Source organism: Erythranthe guttata, chromosome 14 (assembly GCF_056151865.1).
Source record: "Erythranthe guttata isolate IM_541 chromosome 14, IM_541, whole genome shotgun sequence".
Classification (NCBI taxonomy): Eukaryota; Viridiplantae; Streptophyta; class Magnoliopsida; order Lamiales; family Phrymaceae; genus Erythranthe; species Erythranthe guttata.
In genome coordinates, this window is record NC_142546.1 from 24,835,554 (window position 1) to 24,850,555 (window position 15,002).

General features: G+C 36.6%; 3 protein-coding genes across 5 annotated transcripts; 1 reads left to right on the plus strand and 2 right to left on the minus strand.

Annotated features, from left to right (window-relative positions):
- The first annotated feature begins 38 nt into the window (after positions 1 to 38).
- On the plus strand, positions 39 to 4,585 carry LOC105958796 (potassium transporter 4-like). Of its 2 annotated transcripts, XM_088813327.1 has the most exons (11): positions 39 to 235; positions 400 to 445; positions 750 to 913; positions 1,264 to 1,504; positions 1,602 to 1,847; positions 1,945 to 1,995; positions 2,133 to 2,393; positions 2,535 to 2,587; positions 2,738 to 2,852; positions 2,960 to 3,214; positions 3,349 to 4,585. In XM_088813327.1, the coding sequence occupies exons 3-11, from the start codon at positions 758 to 760 to the stop codon at positions 4,434 to 4,436; spliced, it is 2,466 nt and encodes an 821-aa protein (XP_088669453.1). In that variant the 5' UTR covers positions 39 to 235; positions 400 to 445; positions 750 to 757; the 3' UTR covers positions 4,437 to 4,585. The 2 variants fall into 2 exon arrangements, with proteins under 2 accessions (XP_088669453.1, XP_088669454.1); XM_088813328.1 differs by having other exon boundaries at positions 235 to 445.
- Positions 4,586 to 4,691: 106 nt separating this feature from the next.
- Positions 4,692 to 7,053, minus strand: APS2 (ADP-glucose pyrophosphorylase small subunit 2). Its single transcript, XM_088813330.1, has 8 exons — positions 6,687 to 7,053; positions 6,305 to 6,601; positions 5,801 to 6,208; positions 5,570 to 5,673; positions 5,381 to 5,492; positions 5,187 to 5,288; positions 4,975 to 5,085; positions 4,692 to 4,890 (listed from the first exon to the last, which is right to left on the minus strand). The coding sequence occupies exons 1-8, from the start codon at positions 6,819 to 6,821 to the stop codon at positions 4,774 to 4,776; spliced, it is 1,386 nt and encodes a 461-aa protein (XP_088669456.1). The 5' UTR covers positions 6,822 to 7,053; the 3' UTR covers positions 4,692 to 4,773.
- A 477-nt stretch (positions 7,054 to 7,530) lies between these two features.
- On the minus strand, positions 7,531 to 12,745 carry LOC105959467 (Tetratricopeptide repeat (TPR)-like superfamily protein). Of its 2 annotated transcripts, none has more exons than XM_012983576.2 (14): positions 12,546 to 12,745; positions 12,385 to 12,445; positions 12,161 to 12,218; positions 11,849 to 12,030; positions 11,591 to 11,698; positions 11,306 to 11,488; positions 10,570 to 11,079; positions 10,393 to 10,488; positions 10,124 to 10,297; positions 9,682 to 9,909; positions 9,321 to 9,464; positions 9,037 to 9,225; positions 8,780 to 8,899; positions 7,531 to 8,587 (listed from the first exon to the last, which is right to left on the minus strand). In XM_012983576.2, exons 1-14 carry the CDS (start codon positions 12,551 to 12,553, stop codon positions 8,189 to 8,191), a joined length of 2,460 nt encoding a protein of 819 aa, XP_012839030.2. In that variant the 5' UTR covers positions 12,554 to 12,745; the 3' UTR covers positions 7,531 to 8,188. The 2 variants fall into 2 exon arrangements, with proteins under 2 accessions (XP_012839030.2, XP_088669455.1); XM_088813329.1 differs by having other exon boundaries at positions 7,531 to 8,628; positions 8,721 to 8,899; positions 12,546 to 12,699.
- Positions 12,746 to 15,002: the final 2,257 nt, after the last annotated feature.

Here is a 15,002-nt window from a genome sequence, read left to right on the forward strand (position 1 = left end):
CAATATAAAGATTGATAAATAAACTAATTATACCCTTTAATTTACCAATTTTCACTATTTTTGTGATTTAACATATATATTATGGCGTTGTAGATTATGGAAAATAAAGTTTTATTGACCAATAAATAAGCAATAATCCTTTTTATTATATTTTTATTTATATTTTATTTTCTGTTTTATTTATGCATAATTTTCTTATCGCTCTTGTGTGGCAGTTTCCCCGGAGCTGAAAGAGGTCACAATTTGTCTCTCATTTTTCTCATTTTTTAGGAAGAAAATTTCTCGGCCATATTTTACTGTTTACGTGGTGTATTTGCATTATATTGGCGCATTATTTTGCAATCAGATTATGTAATTAAGCTGTACTGATTTGGGTTCATCTTTCTGGTTTTTGAGCAGAGAATCAGATTTGATTCGAATTTCTCCGGAGGTGTTTCTCCGTCTGGTATTTTCCTTTTTCCCTTGGCTTGTTTTGCCTTAGGTTTGAATATTCGTAATCTGATATTGCATTTTCAGAGGTGAAATTCTGATTTGGCTTTATGACAATTTTTTTGGGATCTTTTGGAATATGATTATTATTTAAAATGCTTATATATTACTGATGATTGGCAACGTGATTTTCCTTTTTCTTTTTTCTTTCTTTTTTTTTTTTTGGTTGTTGTTGTTGTTGTGGGGGTGGTGATGGTTTGTTCTAGAATCACGATGTTTTGCGGCCTCTCAGAAAACACATTTCCACTATTTTTTGACAGGCAAATACATGAATACAATTGGCACTGACCAGAACGAAGAAAACAAAGGATCCCTGCCTCCAGGGGCAGCTGATACATGCCAAGAATCAACGCGTTCGAGTGGACAATATGTCGAAGATGAACAATCCAGACAAGCTAGGAGCAAAATGAAGTTACCCTCAGTGGTAAATAATTTCAGTTTACTTCTTATTTTTAGCTGACTTATATAAATCTGCAAGAAAGCATCAAGGATATTAAATTTACCATGCAAATTTTGTATGGGATCATCCCAAATTAGAGGCCAAAATAGCTTTTGCTTATTCACGAAAGTCCTATTTTTCTGTCGGGTTCTGTTCGGATGTATACACAAATGTTGGTTTTTTTTTTTAATTCAAGTCTTAGTCGTCTCTTCGGCCAGCAATGCTGCTAATGTCGAAGAACACTTGGTTTAGTGTTCTCCTTGCCAATTAAATGCTCATATATGAGTTTGATGATAGAAAAAAAATGTATTAAGTCTGTGCTTTGCTATTTGCAGTCTCTCCTGGCAAACGTACCTAGCTCCTTACTTCTAGCGTACCAAAGCTTTGGAGTGGTATTTGGTGATCTGAGCACTTCACCACTCTATGTTTACAGCAACACATTTGTCGGGAAGTTGCATCACCATCAGAATCCCGAGGCAGTATTCGGGGTGTTCTCATTAATCTTTTGGACTTTGACATTGATTCCCTTCCTCAAATATGTTGCTATAATCTTGAGTGCTGACGACAACGGTGAAGGTGTGATCGATATGCTTTCTTAAATTATATTGATAATACTGTATTTTTTTTTATTTTTTATTTTTATCAGTGTCACCAAATTATTTAATTACCTCAGGTGGGACATTTGCGCTCTACTCCTTGCTCTGTAGACATGGAAAATTCAACTTGCTTCCAAATCAACAAGCAGCTGATGAGGAGCTTTCATCTTACAAGTATGGTCCCTCTGGGCGGTCTTCGGTATCGTTAGCATTGAGGAGATTTCTCGAGAAGCACAAAAGTTCACGGACAGCATTGTTGCTTGTAGTATTACTAGGGGCTGGCATGGTAATAGGTGATGGTGTAATAAATCCTGCAATGTCAGGTATGGTTGAAATCTAATTGTCTTTTCAGTATATTCTTTTTTCCCGAATCTCATCCCACGTGGCGCCACTAACCATTTTTTTTTCTTTTAATTGCAGTACTCTCATCAGTATCAATGCTTGCATCGGCCAAAGCAAGGTTGCCCGAGGGTACGTGTATTTATATCTACATTTCGTTTCTTTTGATTTGACTAAACTTTTGATTGCTGCAAGTATGTGATAGTTAATACCTTCTTGTCTTGGTTACACCGTTATGAACCTCATTGTCGAACAATCTTTACCTGTAGGTGGAGTACTATTACTTGCTTGCATCATATTGGTTGGTCTTTTTGCTTTGCAGCACTGTGGGACCCGTAAGGTCGGCCTCCTGTTTGCCCCGGTAGTTATACTATGGTTGCTAACAATTTTTGCAGTAGGGTTGTATAACATAATACACTGGAACCCGAAAATTGTGTTTGCTCTTTCTCCACATTATATTGTCAAATTCTTTGGTCAAACTGGCAGAGATGGGTGGATTTCACTTGGTGGGGTCCTCCTATGCATAACAGGTACAGATTGTCTGATTATGAATCCGTTTCTCATTTTGTTTACCTGATTCAACATACAATGCTCTTTTCTCAATCTGTATTAAGTGGGGATGATAAATTGTTTAACTTTTGAATTTAGTGGCTATCTTTGTCTGTCATTAGGTACCGAGGCGATGTTTGCAAATCTTGGCCATTTCACTGCGCGTTCAGTTAGGGTAAGTCAATTCCTCTGTAATAAAGTAGTACATTTTCATTTTTGAGTGTGAAAGAGAATCTAGGAAACAGTACATGCTTCGCAATGTGTTGTTAAAAACTGCCTGTTAGTTCCTTTCTGATAATTTTATTAATTTATTTTTTCTCTGCAGCTTGCATTTGTATCCATTGTATACCCTTGCTTAGTGGTGCAATATATGGGCCAAGCTGCGTATCTGTCAAAAAATATTTCTTCACTTCCTTATGGTTTCTACGATTCAATTCCTGGTTAGTTGTGCTCGTAATTAAGTTTATTCTTGTATCTCAGATTCTCAGTTATGTCGACTCTTGCCATATTAGTCCGACATTCTTATTGATACTGTGTTTGTGTGCAGATGCTGTGCTTTGGCCTGTTTTTATTATTGCCATCCTTGCAGCTACTGTTTCCAGCCAGTCTGTAATTTCAGCCACATTCTCTACCGTTAGGCAATGTCAAGCACTTGGTTGCTTCCCACGAGTAAAGATTGTTCACACTTCAAAACAAATCTACGGGCAGATCTATATTCCAGAGATCAATTGGATCCTCATGATTCTTACTCTTGCTGTAGCTGTTGGCTTCCACAACACAAATAAGATAGGCAACGCGTACGGTGAGTCAATCAATGTGGTAAATGATTGGACCTCTCTTTCAAAAAAATTGTTTTATGCCTGAATAAATTTTAGATTCCAATCATCTTGAATAACATACTTATTAATATCTTTACTTTTACGTTCAATTTCCCAGGCCTAGCGGCTCTCTCGATAATGTTAATTACGACTTTCCTCATGGCCCTAGTGATGGTCTTAGTCTGGCAAAAGAATGTACTACTTGCTGGTGCTTTCCTCCTTTTCTTTTGGTCCATCGAAGCTTGTTACTTGTCGGCCGCATGCATAAAAATCCCTCAGGGAGGGTGGTTCTCACTTGCACTCTCTCTCATCTTTATGGTGATAATGTTTGTGTGGCACTATGGGACCCGCAAGAAATACTCTTACGACTTGCACAACAAGGTTCCCCTGAAATGGATTCTTGGTTTGGGCCCCAGCCTTGGTATTGTTCGTGTTCCTGGCATAGGCCTCATATACTCAGAGCTGGCAACGGGGGTTCCATCAATCTTCTCGCATTTCGTGACGAATTTGCCCGCTTTTCATAATGTTTTGGTGTTTGTTTGTGTGAAATCTGTTCCAGTGCCATATGTATCACCCGAAGAACGTTTTCTCATTGGACGAGTTTGCCCCAGGCCTTATCGTATGTATAGATGCATTGTTAGATACGGGTACATGGACTTGCAGGGAGATGATGGTAATTTCGAGAATATGCTGATTCAAAGTATAGCAGAGTTTATACAAATGGAAGCTGTGGTGGAGCCTCAGTTATCGAGTCCAGACAGCTTTAGTTATGATGGGAGAATGGCGGTTATAAGCTCGGAGAATTTAAATTCCAGCTCGAATTTTGTTGTGTCCGAGGCTGGGGAAACTAGTAATTCTGTCCAAAGTAGCAGCAAATCATCGACTCTGCAGAGTTTAAGATCGGATTATGAAGACGAGAACCCTCAGATTAGGAGGCATCAACTGAGGTTTCGAATCAGTCAAAATCATGGTATTGACCCGTCTGTGAGGGAAGAGCTGTTGGATTTGATCCAGGCGAAAGAAGCAGGTGTTGCGTACATAATGGGGCACTCTCATGTGAAGGCTAGGAGGTCGTCTTCGTTTTTGAAGAAGCTAGTGATTGATTTTGGTTATTCGTTTCTCCGTAAAAATTGTAGGGGTCCTGGTGTGGGGCTCCACATCCCTCAGATAAGCCTTATTGAAGTTGGCATGATTTACCATGTCTAGAAATTTTTGGCACTCGTTATTGAGTAGTGAAGTTATTCTTTCTATGCAAAGGTAATAGTCTCTCGTGTAAGAGACACTTGCGTATTATCATCATTTTTACCGGGCGTTCTGTGTTGAAGCTTGTTTTGAAAGGTCAGTTTTATCTCAAATATCTCTCTCTTTCTCTCTCTCTCTCTCTCTGTGTTATATATATATGTATGTATATGTATGTATGTGTGAATCATCTATTTACCTTGGTGAATATTCCAGTAAGAATTTCAAAGTATTTCTATATATTTCTTATCTGTCGAACGTTTAAGAAAGTGTGAGTATAGATTCTCATTTATGACAAATATTTTTAGAGGATGGTTCCATCGGGGATAACTGCATTCCTTATAACTACAACTATTCCTCCAGAGACGAAAAACCCGTTTTCTTCCATGTTCCCTTCCTGCACATTCTCCTTATTTAGAATCTGCACATCAAAATTAGTATTAGGGTTTTGTATAACTTCAAATGTTGTCAGCATGAAATCGATCGAAGAATCTTGGAACATTACCTTAACATTTTTGCCAATTCTTGCATTCTTGTCAATTATGGCTTTCCTTATGTGTGAACCTTCCCCAATTCCAATAGGAATGCCAATGGCTTCCCCTTCATTGACACCATTCTGCAAAATTAGCCCGTTTTCTTTACTGTTTTTCGTATTACGTGTAGAAAAAACGGCAGAGCCGTGTTCTTTAGGACAGAAAATGTAAAAAAACTGCATACATGAGGATAAGTATCAGATCCCATGATTATGGAATCCTCTATTACAGCATTGTCTCCTACCCTCGTCTTCATTCCGATTACTGTCCCTTTTATCCTGCATTTCTGCATGTCGAAAGATAGAAATCAGAAAATATTAAAAAGTTTGCTGAAATTGGTCTTAATAATGCAAGAATGAAACTTATAGTGTTCTTTACACTGAGGAAGCAACCATCTCCAATGACAGAATCGATAATGACAGCATCGGTTACAAGAGTTGGAGGGAGATGACGAGGCAATGTGTATAGAGGACAATCTCTATCGAAGAAACTGCCACCATTACATGAATTCGTTGTTAGTACAAACACGATTTCTCCGATTTGAAAATCTTTTTAGAAGTTACCTACTTGTATGCTTTGTTTGTCCTTCGAATCGTTTCCATACTTGCACGGTAATACGCCTCTATGCTTCTCATATCTTCCCAGTATCCGTCGAATTGATAAGCATGAATCTACTTGTTCAAAATAAATAAATTAAAAAAAACGAAAATTTCAAGATTTGGCTTGTGTGTGTGTGTGTGTGTGTGTGTGTGTGTGTGTGTTTATATATTATGAGAAAAAGGGAAGAAAAAATGTGACCTTCATTCCAAGAGAAATTGCACCAGGGATTACTTGAGTTTTCAAGTCAGTTACAGTGGGATAATATTCAGTGAGGAGCTTTATCATTACATCTCTGTTAATAACATAGATTCCCATGCTGCCTAAATTGAATGATTTTGACTTGGGAGTGGCATTCATCTCTAAATTGTGTCTAAACTCAAGAACTTGATTTTCAGCATTTATTTCGAAAATGCCGAATCCAAAATCCACACCATCCTCTCCTCTACCGAACACTGAAACAGTTATATCGGCTTCGTTTCTTCGGTGGGCATCCACAATTTTCTGATAGTCCATTTTATAAAGATGATGTCCCGGAAGAACCAAATACTCTGTTACTGGATACTCCTCAAGTACCCACAAACATTTCCTTATAGCATCTGCACTTCCCTAAAAAAACGTAACACTCATCAATAATCTTTAAAAATATTTAAACGATTCGGGTTTTTTTTTTTTTTTTTTTTTGGTAATAATTATTATTATTACCTGGAACCAGCCGTTGTCTTCTGGGCTTTGATAAGCTGCGATGACTTCAACGAAGCCCTCTTTGGGGAGACGTGCGCCCGAATAAGCTCTTGAAATGTGGGAATTGAGAGAAGTGGAGTTGAATTGTGTGAGTGCGTATATTTTCGTGATGTCACTGTTAATGCAGTTGCTCACAACTGCATCGATGAGTCTGTAGTTTCCTGCTATGGGAATCGCTGCTTCTGATCTCCTCTTCGTCAACGGATACAGCTTCGTGTGTGACGAAGATCCATCTCCAAACACAATCGCTGCAACACTCTGCAACACATTTTCTTGAATTTTCTCCCACATGGATAAATAAGATATTAAAAAAAAAAAAAAAAGTTGACGTGAAAATTGTCACCTGGTTTGCTGGAGGGAAAAGGGAATTCGGGCATTCGGGTTTTTGCGAATTCTTTACCGGACAAAATCTCGACGCGGGTTTGTGGGAGAAATGCGGGATCTTGATTTTATGACAGTAGGAAGAAAGTATATGCATGGTAGTTGTGGCAGTTTGTGTATTGTAATGGAAGATTGAAATATGTTTGAATTGTTGTTATTGATCATCCATTTAATGAGGAGTGTGAGAAGGGAATAATTAGGTTTCTTCTTCTTCATGGACACAAGATAGTATCTTGTCTGACTGGTTGGTCTCTTGAGATGAAACTGCTCATCAAATTAGTATACTTCTTTTTGATACATAACTTCATTTGTCTTAAAGTTTAAAGGACAAACAAATCAATCTTAAACTTTGTCCATATTATTACCATGTTGTTTTAAGCTTTTCTTCTAAGCTTCTATTGCTTTTTTCTCCCTTTATTCTCTCATATGAGATTCTTGATGTTATATATTTATATATGTGAAACCTTCAAGATTTTTTGATATTTTTAATTTGTTTATTTATATTTTTCGTGGTTTTAAAAGGTCGGAGTAGTCGTCCCATGTTGGAAGAAAGATGAGAAGGCTTGCAGGGAAGTTTAAGTGGTGTTTGGAAGATGGGAATATAGTGAGAATGAAGTTAAGTATAATATTTACTCAGCTTTTATGTCTTGCTAGTATATGTGTTCATGTTTATTTAAAAACTCCACAAGGACAATTTGTTGCTGTAACTTTTCAAATCATTTCATATAACAATAATAATATTGATTATTGTAAGCGCATTTTTGCAGTAAAAAAACAATATTTCCAAAATTATTCCGAAAATTAAATTCCGATCGAAAATTTAAATCTCATTTATATTCCAGTGCCAATAAAATCAGTAAATTAAGAAGAAGAAAAAAAACAGAATTTTGAGAACTCAAAATTAGTATTGTTATTCCAAAATTAGAAATTATCTGATCGAAATCGGCATAAATTGAAAATTTCACCAAGTGAAAGGGCCATCAAACCATGTGATTCTACACACATAGTACACTTCAAACTCTTCATATGAAATCTCCATCAATTGGAACTTGAAGAAGACTAATCACTTTATTCGATGAGTTTCGATCCGAAGAAGAGCCAACGGAGAGAAAGTCTTATAAGCAACAAACACCACACGAGTCTCAACGAGTCAAACGGGGGAGCCGCCACCCCCCCCCCCCCCCCCCCCCTCCCCCTCTCTCCCAGATTTTGTCACATAATTGAGATCTCTATTTAAATTTTGAAAACGATGGTGTTGCTAATAATATTTCACCGTTTCCAATTTTACCAAGCTTTCAGTCTGCTTGAATCGAGACATCTCCCCCCCCGAAGGTTGTCGGCATATGCTTCTTAATATATCAAAATCTGGATCTTCGTCATCTAGTGTACCTTCCTTGGTCGTTGTTTGCAATTTTTGCAAAAAAATATGATTCGATTGAAATCAAGGACCAATCTTTCCATCCATTAACCACGACATGCAGAAGCATAATCAATCGAAAGCCTCTTAGCCCACGGGCTTTGATTTGGTAACCAAGATATTGGAAACATAAGAGTGGCACACCATCTCAAATTCAGTAGGGCAACTGCAAGATAGGCCGAATCTTTGAAAATCTCGATTATCCGCGATTCAGATTCCGAGTCCTCGTCGAAGATTAGATTCTCATATTCTGACCTATTTTCTTGGAGAATATCGTCTTGTTCGGAAATCATTCTCATACTTAAGACTTGCAACGCTTCCATGGCGGTGCTCTGGAAGCCATTGTTCACATATGCAGAGAAAACATGACTGCATGTTGAGGGATCTGGTTGGATTTTCTCTCGATGCATCTGCTCTATAATAAGCTCAATCACATCAATTTTTCCCTGAAATATTCAGTTCAAAGATTTGGTAGAGTTAATCAAACCTTGTGCATCAGGAAATATTTTCACAAGAAAACGAGAAAAATATTGGGATATGTTATTTTGTATTTTGATTTGGTTAGCTTCTCTTTGTTACTTTCTATTTCTATTTATTTTATTAAATTAATGTGATAGAGATCTACTGCAGTAAATTACCATTTCACTAGCTGCTTGAAGAATAGTGTTATATAACACGAGGTCAGGTTGAGTCCCTTCTGAACAAGCCTGGTCGAGTAGTTTAAGTGCCTCGTTGAAGTCTTCAAAATTCAACAAGATCTAACAAAAGCAAAAGACATTTCACAAGAGTTTTGATCTAAAATTGTTTTCCATTGCCATTCAGTAACTAAATCGTACTTGTCCGATCGCAAAACTGCCTGAAGGGCACATAGAAGGTAGTTTAAGAAAACGAGTACCTTTATGAGAGATGTATAAGTCACTGCATGTAGACAGAAACCATCACGGATCATCATCGAAATCAAGGCACAAGCAGATCTATAACATTTTATATTGCTACAGCAATCAATCATTATATTATAAGTGGCGGCATCTGGTGAGAGTCCGCACGAAATCATACTCTTGAATATCTCAATTGCCATACGACTCTAAACGAGAATAAAAAGGTATGACTATTAGTATTCTTGACACGTAATAATGCAAAACAAGAACGAAGGCCCACCAAAGACTATTAAATACTTACTTCTTTAGCCTCCACAAGCGAATGCATAACAGTGTTATAAATATGTATATCTAGATTAGTACTTCTACGTGACAACTGGTTCTCTGCAGCATGTAAGAACTGAATCATATCCTTTATCATTCCCTCCATTCCAAGAGCTTTTAGCTGCAAAAACAGGGCAGCGTAAATGGCTTGCCGTTCCATTAAATCCAGAAAGATCCAAGCATTGCGACCCCATTAGAGAGATTCTACTTGAATCAGCGAGAGACTAATTTCTATGGCATAATTACGAAAAACTGAGAAAAACATTTGTATTCTAATTCAAATTATGCTATTAAATTACTCTAAAAGAATGCTATTGGGTATTGATGCAGCAATTTACCAGGTTTTGCATCGATAGATGACTGTGCTGGATGCCATGCCTCATCATATCCATTTCTATGGCATTTATCCTTTTAGCAGCATCAACTTGCGACAGCACATTTCCATCCTCGTAAGGTGCGTTGACGTTGCCAAATAATGCAAACAGCAGTTCGTATGTCCTGATATCTGGCAGAATATTCATATCTTTCATTTTAGCCAATACTCCTACAGCTCGTTCAGATTGATCCTGCAACATTATCACGGACATCCATTTTAGAGGGGATAATTTTCCAGTTTGCGCGTGATCGGTAATTTGAAAAGAACTTAATAGGTTTACATTTACGCTGCAATAGTATTGCAGACAATCAATTAAAATTCTTTGGGCCGGGTCAATATTACAGAGTTGCTGGATAAAATCGAACTCAAGTTATCGATACAGATGCAGTATGGGCTACACTCACCAGAGCATCACATGCTTCAAGGAAAGCATTGAAAGGATAAACGTGATGACAATTTGATATTTGAGCCAGGAATGTCTCGGCCAAGTCCAGTTCTAAAGCCCTGCTGCAGCTAACCGACATGGCTGCAAGAGTTGAATCATGAGGCTTCAAATTTTTCTGTTGCATGCCTTTTAGCTGCACATAAATGGAAATTGCATGGATTATCATCTTAACATATGCAAATAATCCGCCTGAAAAACACCTTCGTTTTAAACACCCGTATATCTTACCACTTCCATGCCATCCTGAAAACCCTTCACAGAAACCAATGCTCTTATGAAGCCATCATATGTAGCAGATGATGGCTCCAACCCAAGATTTTGCATCTGAAAAAAGATGGATAAATTTCTTTCTCAACGATCAGCCATCTTTTTTTTTCAGGCATTTAAATGAAAAATGTGCGATACCTGCAACATTAATTGCTCAGCCAACAAAACATTTTTCGAATCAGCACATGTATGCATGATGTCACCAAAGGACCACCTCAATAATTTCATAACTGGTGCGGAGAGAGCCTGTTCAGACAAACTTATTCCGTCAGTCCCATGTTCTTCGGCTTTGATTTCAAATTGAACCCCTTTATCCGAGTCCCTTTCCTTGCCATAATCAGAAGTAGAAGGTATAGGAAGATAACTATTCTTTCCATAATTATTCCAAGTCAATACATCACGGAAAGGGATGGGAATGTTCACTCTTGAATCGAACAACTTTCCTTCAGCAGTTTTAGTGATGCTAAATTTATGCTGGAATGCCACATCAACCATCCGCTGTAAGGCCACATAAGCAGACTCTAAATCTCTCAACTTTGTGAAAGATCGTATAAACTTCCGAAGAGTTATGATGCTGGGAGTATTGTTGTTGAAATACTCCTTCCAAATTTCATGGATCGCTGAGAGATCCTGCTGCAAGACAGCAAGCTGAAAAGAAATAATTTAGAAATAGGGTTCTGTAAAACACAAACTAAGGACACTGTAAGCCCATTACTTCGATTTATTCCCCTTTTCAAATTCAAACTAGAAACCAATAACAACCCAACTCTGATAGTGTTTATGAATTTGAGTGGATCCCTGCCGTTTGAAACGTAGGTGTTTCTTTAGTACGATCCCAGACACTAATCAAGGGATGAAGGAGGATCTTGCATACCTTGAGAAGAATAGTGTAAGTTATAGCATTTTTTCCAACCCCCTGTTTCTCCATCAAGTGCAAGCATTCACCAGCATGATTTAAACTATTCATTTGGACACAGGCTTCCAACAAATCGTTGTAAACTGGCAAAGTAGGACACGTGTCTGAATTTTCTTTCTGAATGCTCAGAATATTGAATGCCTGATAAGAAGTAGACCATTAATAAGGTATTATCAAGCTCATCACGCAAAGCATCTCGTGCAATTTTTATAATCTACGAAAAAGAGTCGAATATGTCAATACCTCTTTTATATAACCACCTTTACAGAGAGATCGAATTGTGAGAAAATAACATTTTCCACTCAATTCAACATCCTCCTCCACCATAAGTTTCCAAGTTTCCATAACAAACTGCAAAAAGTAGAAGAATCTTTGTTTAATACGAAGTTTACTTTCTTGGCACCAGACTCGCGTAAACTATTCATGATAATTCTCGAGGTAACAGAAGTAAGAGAAATAATAAAAATGAAGATAAAGTGCAATGCAGAGAGGAGATACTACCAACGGATCGGGTGTCCTCGCACAATACTGAAGAATAGGAATGAAATCCCCAGCTTGCAGTGCTCGGTCTCTACCGGTAAGTTCAGACAGCAAAACGGAAGCTCTACTTCTCTCTCCTAAGTGAAGTGCGTTAACAATTTCCTCATGCATTCGTCTCCCAATGGAATCCCTCGGCCGATATCCTTCATCACCAAGATTTTCCGATAATAAAATCTTTCACTACTTTCTTTTATAGTGCAGTTGAATATAACATAAAAAATAGCTCTCTCTCTCTCTCACACACACACACACACACACACAAGCTGCTGTTACCAGTAAAAGTTCCAAAAGACCGCAATGCTTCAAGAGCGCTACCCGAATTGGTTCTCCCCTGTTAAATTTCCACATGAAGTTAAGCAAATTGAAACACAGAAAACCTCAATTTTGACCTTAAGAATATCTAATCGAAAAAAATGTAATGCAAAAGGAACAACTAATTGTAATCAAATAAGCTTCCATCCTTCTCAATTTGTTCTATGAATTGAAACGGAACTTACAGTATCCGATGCTTTCCATTCCCGCAACGAATTTGTCACACATTTCAGGCGGACAGCCAACCTATTCAATTTCAAAAATCCATTTAAAAAAAATAAAAAAATGAATACACTTAATCGCCAACGAAGGTTGAAGGAAGCGCATCGAGAATCGACGGACTCACCTCATCATCGTAACCGCCGGAGCTTCTTTCGCCGCCGCTGCGCCGATCTTCTCCCAGTCTTTGTCAAATCAACAAACGTTTGGGCTTTTCGATCTCTACCAAAAATCATCTCTTGGGCTAATACATTTTTTTATATGGGCCCGCAGATTGGCCCTCAAAGCCCATTACCAGCACAAAGAATTTAAAATAATAATATAAATGACAAATTACGAAAAAATCCCTCGTATTTAGGTAATTACAATCACCGCTCAATTATGTATTTATCTCATGCGTCTAATTTTATGGTGTCAAATTTATCTACTGAATGCAGAGTTTTGAGTTTTTTTATAAGATAATACTTAAGATTTCATTAAGCAAACATATAACTGTGAAATTTAATTTTTGATATATAATAATTAATAAAAGCCAATAATTGTTAAATTTAGGGAATTGCTATTTGTGGTTTGAAAATTGCTATTTGCAGTTTATAACAAAACCCCCCAAAAAAACACTTTATTTCACTAAAACCCCAAAACTTTCCAAACAAATTCAAAACCCCCCCAAATCGCGTAAAAGCCCAACTTGGGCGCCCATTCATGCAGTGCACGCCCAAGTTGCGCGTGCAAGCGGCATTTGGGGCGCCCGAGTTGGGCGTCCAGTGCAAATTTTTTTTTTTTTAAATGTTCGAGCGCCCAAGATGGGCGCCCAAGGCGTGTACGAACGTCCGGAACGCCCTACAAATCGATTTGTAGGGCTTTTTAACATGAATTTGGTTCCGTAATCGATCTATCCAATGCATATTACACATAAAAGAGTCGAAATTACATTAAAAAATCGAAGCCCAACCCTTCTTCAAGCTTGATTTTGAAATTTGAATTTTTTTTTTTTTTTTTTGCTATTTACAGTTTGGGGGATTTTTTGATTTTTTTGAAAAGTTTTGGGGGTTTTTGTGAAAATTTGCAAATAGCAATTTTGTAACCGTAAATAACATTTTATTAAATTTAATGTTTGGACCCAAAACTCCCAATTTATGATATCCTGGGCTTAGTAAAGACGGGATATAATTTGCGGGAAAATTACAATTTCACCCCTCAAGTTGTACCAATTTCACATTTGGTCCTTTATATTTTAATAATTTAACTTTTTTTTCGTTTATGTCAATTTACCGTTAATTCATCAGTTAATGCACTCATAACCACACAATTGAATCTGTTACTACTAACGGCTAATTGACGGAAAAAACTAAAAATGTTGATTTTTTGAAATATGATGGACCAAATGTGTTTATATATATATATATATATATATATATATATATATATATATATATAAAATAACCGTGTAGTAAAAAATAGACGTGGACAGTTCAATATTAATAGTATCCATAAATTCATGTAACATAATTGCACCAATAAATCGTACGCTTGTTGGTTTGCACATTTTAGAGAGAATTATTTATGTCTCATATTCTTTTTCCATAAATAATAGGGTTGAACACAAAAACATCATTGTACTATGTATTTTGTATTATATACCTTTCTGTATTACACATGAATACAAAAATTCCCTCTTATTTTTTTTTTCAAAATCTGACGAAAATACCCCTCATAATCCTATAAATATAAGGGTTTGTTTGAGCCATTTCCATTATATTTTTTAACAATTTCGGTCAATTTCACTTGGGAAATTTTGATATTTTTATTTTTTTCTTCAAAACATTTAATTACTTAATTTTTTTTATTAATTTTCAATAAAATCTTTTATTTTTGTCATTTTGAATTTCTTCATTTTTTTCTTAAATGTTTTCCGATAGTTCAAATTCTCCATAATAATAGGCTTATATATAGGGTAAATTACAACCACCCCCTGAGGTATGGTTAAATTACAAAACCCCCCTATTGTTTAGGTAATTACAACCACCCCTCAACTATAAATCTTCTTACACGTCCACCCTTGCGGTTTCAAATTTAGTGGAATCTTCGAGATTATATGGAATATCATCACTTTTGTACCCATTTTATCCCATTCGAACTCCACATTTTGAAGCAAGATGATCTTAATATGTGTTTTTTGGCTTGTATATATCAGATTCTGGTGCATCAAAAACTGTATTTTTATACAAAACGAGTACAAACTAGAGCACATCCCACAAAATTTAGATGATTATGTTGAATTTGACACTATAGGGGTAGAGATGTAAGAAAAAAAATCATAGTTGAGAGGATAGATGTAATTATCCAAACAAGAGAGTTTTTCTTTTAAATAGATCATACCTCAGGGGGTGATTGTAATTACCCTCTATATAGATATATATTAGGGGTATTTTCGTCATATTTTGAAAAAATGTAATGTGAGTGGGTTTTTTGTATTTATGTATAGTACAGGGGTATATAATACAAAGTTCATAGTATAGGGGTGTTTTTGTATTTAACCCTAAATAATATTATTAATGTCTGTCTGGGATAGCAGTATGTCACG